Consider the following 10,666-nt stretch of genomic DNA (forward strand, 5'->3'; position numbering starts at 1 on the left):
AGACACTATGTGATTCACTTAAGGAATACCAGTGCTGGAAACACTTATCACAAATACCTCTAGGGCATCTGACAGCACCACTCCACCAAATTGGAGTCAGCCTCTTGGGGAAATTTCCAAATTCAGCAAAAGGGGATCAATAGATAATAGTCTGCACTAACTATCTCATCTAGTATGCTGTCACCAAAGTTGTGCTGACTGCTGAAGCTTTGGAAATTCCAAAGGTCCTTGCAGATGATATCATTCTGAAGCACAGAACACTGCATGCTTTGATCTCTAACCATGGAAAAGTTCTCCAGTTGATACCAGTAACAGAGATAATTTCACACTGTGTCATCACCCAAAAGATGACAACTGCTTATCATCTACATACAAATGGCAAAGGGGATTAGGGAGTGTCTAAGTAGGTACAGGTATGAGAGTAACTTAAATCCTTAACAGTCTTCTTTCATTCACCACTTCCATCCTAAAGCAAGTGCAGGAACTCTAGAAGCCAAAGGCTTGTGTTTGCATCATAACTTTTGCATCTGCTAATAACAACTTCCACTTTATAGAGTGTTATTTTCTCTATTTTTACTTTATCAGAAAAAATGAGCAAGAGAACAAACAAAAGCGATGAAGAAGAGTCAGAAAAGTTAACCTACTGCAAAATAAGAACAGATCACTGCTAAGATGGTGGTACATGGTCAAGAGTCATTTCTTATGTATCCAGCAATTACATAATAGCGTTTAAAAATAAAGTTAAAATTGTGGTTTCTGGAACAAGCAACTTTATAACTAGAGTAAAAAAACTGAGAATGTTTTGGAAAAATACATTCATGCATACTGTATTTTGCCTGTTTCTCTTGTTTCCTCATGGAGTTGTGTTTTAAAAAGAGAAGGGAAAGTGAATCATACTAATGACTGAAAACTTTCTTTGTGGCACAAGATTGATATTTACATTGGTGGATTCATGAAGGTTTTTTGCTCTATAGTGCAATGGAACTTATCACTATCAAAAAGAATTCCATGTATGAACATGCATATGCATGTTGAGGAGCCTGACCTAGACAACACCACACCTTTCATTTGAATCTTTAAGTGGACAAAGTGACAACAACACGTGAAAGCATCAGAGGGTGACTCTTTTATATTCCCTTGCCTGTCCCACACTGTCATCAATGAAGAAAATTTTATTGAAGGTGATGGTCCTGACTTAGCTGGATGGATGTTAATAGGCAATTATAGAGATCAGATTCTTAATGTCAGTCATGGTCCTGCATAGACTGCAGTTCATTTCCATTTAGAGTACTGTAAATATGTCAAAATATCTCATAGATAAGTAGAAATGTCACTGAATGGGACTATGAATGCCCAATATATTATCAAAGGGGGAGGGGGTGGAATAAATGTGGTTAGTTCACTATGAGCCACACAGTATGTAACGCTCTGTGCAGTGCAGGTATGATATATTGTGACTCCTACAAAACATTACATCCTTTAAGCATAGGCAAAACTATACTTACAATGACAGAGTCCACGCCCCGCCACTTTGTTTTGGGGGAAGAATCTGTCTATTCCGCTCAAAAGTACAAAAATATCTTGTACTCACTTCTACTGCACTGTCAGAAACAAATGATTTTGACATTAAAGTGAAGAGGTCATTTTATTGGAAGTCAGTGTGCAACAAGAGACAGCTCTGTACACCATACACCAATCCAAATATGTACCAGGAGCTGTTTGATTATTCTCAATAGGACATGGACTTAGCACTTTATGACTTCCAGGTCACTAAGAAGTTTTCTAACACATGGAAGTGTGACAGATATATTGAAATGGTTGTGCATTCAGCTGGAAAAAGACTTTCATGAACAAAGAATTGAAAAATGAAATGTTGAGCAGCTGGGGAAATTTGTGGAGAGTCTGGTGGTGATTGTTTCAAAAAATAAAATGTTTAATTACCTAATTTCATTTCACCCATATTGTGTGGACTGTTTTATCATTTGGATTCCTGGTCATAGATGTCATTACCTGAGAAGCTAGTTGTTTCTGGTTTGTTTGAATTTCTGCAGTTACTTCCCATAAAGGCTTCTTATTTTCTTTGTGTATTGGTTGTATCTTTCTAGGAGAGAGGCTCCTCACAATGTAGCCTGCAATGAAAAGAATCAAAATGAAATTTAACAGCATAATTTTGAATCCAAGAGTAAATGGCAACAGCAACTGGACTGTCATAGTAAAAATTATGAGTAAGAAAAGAAGTGGAGAAGATTGGCAACAGAGTTGCATTCAAACATCACATTTCTAGGTTTTCTAACTGATAAATTTTTCTATATGATACTCTTGGCAATGAAGCAGAATGAAATAGATGAGTTATGAAGTATTTCAAAAAGTCTTGATGTAAACCTCAAAGAGAAAGCCATAGTTAACAAGTTTTCTGATTACTGCCATACACAGAATGGACAGTTAATAACAAAAGGAGTCTACAACTAGCAGCTGGATGTCTATGCAACAATATCTATATTTTTATACTAATAATTTTGTAAGAGCAGCCATTCTTCTGGGAACAGTAGCTATTGAAATTAGGTATGGAGGCTTCAGTAGCTAAATATGATTATACAATGACTGAAAGTACCTCCTAGAGAATATTATTATTAAGTTGGTAATGGACCAACTAATATTGCAGTAAAGATGCACTATTGCTGTACAGTAAATACAGGGTGTTTAAAAAATGACCGGTATATTTGAAACGGCAATAAAAACTAAACGAGCAGCGATAGAAATAAACCGTTTGTTGCAATATGCTTGGGACAACAGTACATTTTCAGGCAGACAAACTTTCGAAATTACAGTAGTTACAATTTTCAACAACAGATGGCGCTGCGGTCTGGGAAACTCTATAGTACGATATTTTCCACATATCCACCATGCATAGCAATAATATGGCGTAGTCTCTGAATGAAATTACCTGAAACCTTTGACAACGTGTCTGGCGGAATGACTTCACATGCAGATGAGATGTACTGCTTCAGCTGTTCAATTGTTTCTGGATTCTGGTGGTACACCTGGTCTTTCAAGTGTCCCCACAGAAAGAAGTCACAGGGGTTCATGTCTGGCGAATAGGGAGGCCAGTCCACGCCGCCTCCTGTATGTTTCGGATAGCCCAAAGCAATCACACGATCATCGAAATATTCATTCAGGAAATTAAAGACGTCGGCCGTGCGATGTGGCCGGGCACCATCTTGCATAAACCACGAGGTGTTCGCAGTGTCGTATAAGGCAGTTTGTACCGCCACAAATTCACGAAGAATGTCCAGATAGCGTGATGCAGTAATCGTTTCCGATCTGAAAAATGGGCCAATGATTCCTTTGGAAGAAATGGCGGCCCAGACCAGTACTTTTTGAGGATGCAGGGATGATGGGACTGCAACATGGGGCTTTTCGGTTCCCCATATGCGCCAGTTCTGTTTATTGACGAAGCCGTCCAGGTAAAAATAAGCTTCGTCAGTAAACCAAATGCTGCCCACATGCATATCGCCGTCATCAATCCTGTGCACTATATCGTTAGCGAATGTCTCTCGTGCAGCAATGGTAGCGGCGCTGAGGGGTTGCCGCGTTTGAATGTTGTATGGATAGAGGTGTAAACTCTGGCGCATGAGACGATACGTGGACGTTGGCGTCATTTGGACCGCAGCTGCAACATGGCGAACGGAAACCCGAGGCCGCTGTTGGATCACCTGCTGCGCTAGCTGCGCGTTGCCCTCTGTGGTTGCCGTACGCGGTCGCCCTACCTTTCCAGCACGTTCATCCGTCACGTTCCCAGTCCGTTGAAATTTTTCAAACAGATCCTTTATTGTATCGCTTTTCGGTCCTTTGGTTACATTAAACCTCCGTTGAAAACTTCGTCTTGTTGCAACAACACTGTGTTCTAGGCGGTGGAATTCCAACACCAGAAAAATCCTCTGTTGTAAGGAATAAACCATGTTGTCTACAGCACACTTGCACGTTGTGAACAGCACACGCTTACAGCAGAAAGACGACGTACAGAATGGCGCACCCACAGATTGCGTTGTCTTCTATATCTTTCACATCACTTGCAGCGCCATCTGTTGTTGAAAATTGTAACTACTGTAATTTCGAAAGTTTGTCCGCCTGAAAATGTACTGTTGTCCCAAGCATATTGCAACAAACGGTGTATTTCTATCGCTGCTCGTTTAGTTTTTATTGCCGTTTCAAATATACCGGTCATTTTTGAAACACCCTGTATATAGATGCTTATTGAATGAATATCACTGCCAAACCACAAGACTGATCAGAATTCTAACAATATTTGTAAGCATAATTTGTTTATGAGAAACAGAACTTGATAAGCTGTACCATTATGAGTAAGACAAAACAAAAGTTCTGCAAGAGTGAATTCCATTTGGTTAAATAAAGCCATGTTTACTATCAACATATTACAGAAACAGCTTCTTGAGACTCAAGAATTGACCATGGTGTTTATATAGCCAATCAAAACAGCAACTCAGTGACAAAATAAGAAAAAAAAATAATAATTTTGTTAGTACAAGAAAATCAAAGCAAATGCACTTATGTGCTGAGAAAAGTGTATAAGGTCTTGTGAGAATTTATATTTGCTTTGATTTTATGCATTATTATTGTTACCTTATGCAAATCAATAAAAATAAATGAACAAATGAATAGGAAACAGCTATGATTCCCTCTGTCACTGGTATGATTTCATTACATTACTACTAAGAATAAAGATAATTTCATTGAGTGCATAGAAAACAGAATGTAAAGTGCAAAAGAGAATGACTAATATCAGTGAATAATTCCCATACGAACAATGTCATAAACAGATTTTGCAAGCAGCTTGACAAAGGAGTAAGTGTAGTGCATAATCTAAAACAACTAAAGATGAAAGTAAAAACAAAGAAATAATTTCAGCAATGAAATGGCTCAATATGCACTGGACGATTGCATTTTATCTTGGATTGTCTTATGCAAATATGCATGGTGGATGTTCTCTGTTTAGACCAAGCTGAATAGAGATATTCAATTTACATTAAAATTTTTTTCAGGAAGTACTTGTAAAGGTAAACCTGTCATCAACCACACTTTACTAGGCATTGCCCTGTTGGATACAGCCTGCCCTTGCCTTCATATTGCCTTTGAACTGACTTACCCACCCAGTTAAAAGAGGATCATGGGTTTAAGACTAAACCATAGTGCAACATGGCATAAGTGTCAGAAAAAATCTTAGGAACAGTTGAGGGTTGAAGCCCAGACATTTGTATTTGTATAACGTCATTTATACACATATCCATAATAAGTACTTCTGCAAAATGAAACTGAAGTTTAAATTCTAGGTAGGAATTTGCATGCTTGTATGTTTACTTTCAACATGTGTTTTTGATTCTTTTGTTTCAGATCACGTGGCATAGCACTCGGTGCTGCTGCTGCCATAGCATATTCCGCTTCCTTCATAAGCGAGCAGATATATCCTTATCTGACATACGCACTTGGAGTGAAAGGAACATTTTGGCTACATGGCTTCATGGGTCTGATAGCTTTTATCCATATTTATTGCCTTTTGCCAGAAACGGATGGAAAACCCATTGATGAAACAGAGTCAATATTCAAGCGTATGTTAGAGAAACATGCTGAGAAACGCCTAAGTACAAAAAGATAAATGAATGCATTTCATCTCTTGAACAGGATATGCAGAGATGGTGTAATTACCTGTTAAACATGCCTTCATTTGCTCAAGTTTTGGATACAAAAGAAATAACGAGCTCTATTCTGAGTTATGAAATGTATTTTTTAAAAGTGAAACATCAATGATGATGCATGCTCGATAATTGTCAATTGTGTAAACAATTGTAAAACTGTTAAACCAAAAATATGAACTTACTGACTGAAATCGGAGCAATTTTTAATGTTATTTGTATAAATGTAAATTAATAATGTAATATTTTGAAATGTGAATGTCAAACAATTTTTTTAATAAATGAAAATGTTGGATTTACAGCTTTCTTTTTTCTTTTCTTCTTCTTTTTTTTTTTTAAAAAAAAATAATAAGATTCAAAAAGCCACTGATTTCCATACGTAGTTGTTTTTGCTGCAGACTATATACTATAGTGTTGCATTAAACAGCATTTTGAAACACTGTGCTTCCTCAGTTATTTGCATATTGTATCACAATTCACCTAACCTTAATTGTGGTGCTGTTGTGTTTAGACAGTGAGTTCAGAATTGCCATTCTAATTCTAATTATTTTTATAATCTTGAATATCATCAATACCAGTTGAATAATTACTCTTCAGTGAATTAATGGTATTTAGGAGCTCTGTTGGGCTTATTGGACTGAGGAACATGGATATATTATTTATTTCATTAGGTGAAAGTTCTTTCCATGTTGTATTAGTTGGATTTCCAAATTTTTCCTTCACTAATTTTCCAGCAACAGTTGCATAATAAGAATTGAAACTGTTTGCAACTGCCGTAGGGTCAGAGACATTCTTGCCATCACGTGATATCACAATATTTTTGTGAGTTGTTTTCTTTCCCATAAGATCCGGCACAGCTTTCCACATTGACTTAGTTTTATTGGATGACTTTGTAATATATTTGTCATTTTCCTTAATTTTTGCCTCTTTTATGACACGTTTCAAAACTAGCTTGTATTTTTTGAAATAAGTAATAAATTCTGGTCTGCTGTGAGTTTTTGACTGCAGAAAAAATTCCCACTTCCTTTTACAAGATACTCTAATGCCTGATGTAATCCAGTTTTTGAATCTATCTGTGCTTTTCGAAATCACTTTCCTTTGTGGAAAAACTATGTCAAAGTTATGCTTGAAAATGTTCAAAAAATTTTCCATCGTTTCATTGGTAATAGAGGTCTCATATACTTCTCTCCAAGATTGTTCGCTGATTAGATACTGGAAGTATTCAATACTTTTCTGATTATAAATCGTTTTATGGATAATATTTTGTATACTGGTCGAAATGTGATTTACAGGAATGGTTAGTAATTGCGAAAGGTGGTCACTATAGCCGGTATCAAAGTTTTTTGATGTACACTTGCCAATGTTTACACATACCTGATCAAAGAGAGTGACACTAGTTATTGTTACATGTGTTGGAGAGCTAACAGCCAGACAAAGATTTTAGGCTTTTATAATATTTAAAAACGTTTCCCTGTAAGGGCTATGGCTCAGACAGCCAGTATTAGAATCACCATATAGTACCACTGTTTTCACAATTGTCTTAAATTTGCCTAAAGCAAGATCCAGTTTTTTTTTGGGAAAAAAAACACTCACATTACTAACAGGAGATCTATACACACATAAAATAATGGTTTTTTTCAGACATTAACTCAACAGCTGAGATTTCAAAGTCTCTTTCACAACCAAGTTTGCAAACAGATGCTATACTCTTATAATCTGCATTTTCTTTTACATATATACAAGTTCTCCCAAGTTTTGATTCTATTCTACAAAAGCAGTTTGCAAGGTTAAAATGCAATATTTTTAAGTATTGAAAATACTCATTTTGTAATCAATGCTCACAAAAACATAACACTGAAATATCTTTCCATTCATTATTGAGGAGTCATCTTTCTTTATGACCCATTTGTCCAAAGTACTTTGGACTGCTTCTGTATTATGCTTATTGTGACTCAAATTTGCTAGACAACAGATTTCTTCAACCAAAAATTGTTTCTCACTGTGATTTAAATGAAGGCCATGGTTGGTGTGCATGGACCTGGCTAACACATATTATTATGTTCACATGCAGAAACGTTTTGCATACAGCACGTATCTCTTTGTTTACTGTTTCTATTAATTTATTAACACATGATCAAGGAGGTAGGTCGTATCTGTGTGGTTGATTTACAACAGCTACATTTGTGTTGCCTAATTTGGTTAGCACACTTTCAAAAACAGTGCTGAGTTTACTACCTTTATCTCTGGCAACATCATTTGCTCCTGCACATAATACGACACAGTCTTTTGCATTAAGGTTTTCACACGATTTTACCACTGTTTTTGTCACTTCTGCAATGCCTGCTCCTGGTTTGTCAAAGGCTTGGACACTTGCGTAAGTTTGTGTATCTGCTACCTTTTCTGCTATCTGACGTCCATGATTATCGGTAAAAATTAACAATTTTTTGTTCTTTTTTGCACACTTGAGGCCAGTCGACTGATTTTTTAATCACATTTCTTTGTTTAAGATAACCCACCAGGGTAGCCGAGAGCGCTAATGCGCTGCTTCCTGGACTTGGGTAGGCGCGCCGGCCCCAGTTCGAATCCGCCCGGTGGATTAACGACGAGGGTCGGTGTGCCAGCCAGCTTGGATGTGGTTTTTAGGCGGTTTTCCGCATCCCGCTAGGTGGATACTGGGCTGGTCCCCACGTTCCGCCTCAGTTACACGACTCTCAGACATTTGAAAAACGTTCGCACTATTTCATGACTTACACTAGACACAGACAGCTGGACTACACTGATTCTGTCCTGGAGGGTTCGGGGTTGCGGCAGGAAGGGCATCCAGCCACCCTCTGCACTAACATTGCCAAATCCATCATAACAAGGCCGGCCCTGTGTCCCTGCGGGATACAGGCCTACAGGAAAAGGAAGAAGGAAAGGAAAAGAATTTGTTTGTTTAGGATGAACACGCGCGAAAAATTTACATTGCATGGCTGTTGTTTTTTGTAATTATTATTGGGACTCGTATGTTTCTGAATGACATTGATTGTAGAATCACATGTGTCATTATAACTATTGATACACTAACTTTATTATTTCCAAGTTTTGTGCTGGTTTCCACAGTCATTCTTCCTTTGATTATATCACTCGTAGCCGACATTTCTACCAGGTTCAGACGATGCTCTATGTGTTGTGTTTTACAGCCAAGATGTTGCAGCTATTTCTCCAATAAGGCTACAGTCTTTCCCTGGGCACCAATACACTGGTGAACTCATTGAATGAAAGAATTACTTACTGCTTCCAGATTTGCCTGCTGAAGAGAATTACAAGCAAGCACGATACATTCCTTTGTGTCCTCTGGAGTTGTTGGAATATCACGACAGACAATCTCTTTAATGCAGCTTCAAAGAAAAAAGTCCAGAGGATTTAAATCAGGAGACCTAGCAGGCTAAGTAACTGTTCCTCCTCGACCAATCCATCTGGCAGGATACCTTCAGCTCAGAACATGACGTGCACGCAAGGCATTACGTGCTGGACATACATCGTGTTGATACCACATAATGGCATTTCATCCAGAAGAGGAGGAAGAATTCATCTGAGGAAGTTGGCATACACTGTGCCATTTAGACTAACATTGTAGTACCAAGCATCCCATACCAGACATTAACTCTCCACTGACGCATATTTTCCACCTGTCAAAGCCATCACGGGTTGTCGCTGGACCACTAATGCGTGTTCCTTGTATTTACGTGTCCTTTGTTTGAGAAGGAACATTCATCGGTAAATAGAAGAAGAAGTTCGCGTTGGCGAGGATTAGCTGCTGTGCCCACTGACAGAACAGTAGACGATTCTGGAAATCATTCCCATGCAATTCTTGATGTAGGTGTACATCGTTAGGATGGAACTGGTGACGTGTAAGAATACGATGTACACTGGTTTTAGGAATGCCAATCTCGTGTTCAAGCTGTCCTGTGCTGACACGTGGATTCATAGCAACGGGAGCAAGAACAGTAGCTTCGGCAGCTTTGTCTGTACGGGTGCTAGGACGATTGCATTGTCGTGGGTTGAAACTTCCCGTTTCCTGAAGCGTCGCAACAAGACGAGAAAACATCCATTGGGAAGGTGGGTTCTTGTGAGGATATCGCTCTCTGTACAGTTCTGCTGCCTGCGTAGCATTTAGCCCAACTTCAACAACAACAATAAAAGAAATGTTATGTCAATGCAGTTTGTAGGAAGGATAGCCTTTACTGTATGCCTACTCTACACAACACTATTTAATAGAACTAAACTACTGTACTAAATGTACCCATACATAAGAAAACAGTATTGCAAATACTGTTCTGCTAACTTACGTTCCCCATAGATGAGCAGCATTTCTACCTTCTCTTCGTTGGTGTACATTCTACTCACACAACTCTTCAACTGATGATGGTTGACAGAATGACGGGTGTGTATTCTACTTATGCCTACATTTGTACTCTGGCAACATCAGCACATGGATGTGTTCCATTAATCTGAGTACCTGGACTAAGTGCTGGGAGCGTCAACGCCAATGTTGTGTTCTGTAATTAATAATGTCGTGTTTCAGTGAATGGTACACTGTGATACATTTTTGAATAGGTCTTTAGGAGAGGAAATGAAGTACTGAATTAAAAATACAGGGCGCCATTTAAAAAAGTCATACCGCTGTTCATATCTTTGTAAAAAACAAAGCGACCACGAAGGCACTCATGCTGATTGATGTCCCCCTGATGGCTAAAGAACATTTGCTTGAAACGTTTTGTAATTTGCACATGGACAAACAGTTATTTAGGATGGTCAAGATAAATGGGACACCCTGCATAGTGGAGAAGCAGATAGGCACAACTCACACACATGATCGCAGCTGCTGAGGCCGGACAGTCAGCAGCAGTACGTGACAGGAGAAGCAACCGGGTGTCGGGGGTAAGGAGGAGGCTGGGGCAGGGAGGGGGAGGGAT

The 10,666-nt window shown here is 38.5% G+C and overlaps 1 protein-coding gene across 1 annotated transcript in view; it reads left to right on the forward strand.

The window, feature by feature from the left end:
- Positions 1 to 5,903, forward strand: part of LOC126262764 (facilitated trehalose transporter Tret1-like) — a 268,316-nt gene extending 262,413 nt beyond the window's left edge. Inside the window, exon 9 of the mRNA XM_049959577.1 lies at positions 5,410 to 5,903. Coding sequence (XP_049815534.1) covers positions 5,410 to 5,671 — 262 coding nt within the window. The 3' untranslated portion in view covers positions 5,672 to 5,903. The remainder of the gene's footprint in view (positions 1 to 5,409) is intronic.
- Positions 5,904 to 10,666: the final 4,763 nt, after the last annotated feature.

This window comes from Schistocerca nitens, chromosome 6, assembly GCF_023898315.1.
Source record: "Schistocerca nitens isolate TAMUIC-IGC-003100 chromosome 6, iqSchNite1.1, whole genome shotgun sequence".
Lineage (NCBI taxonomy): Eukaryota > Metazoa > Arthropoda > Insecta > Orthoptera > Acrididae > Schistocerca > Schistocerca nitens.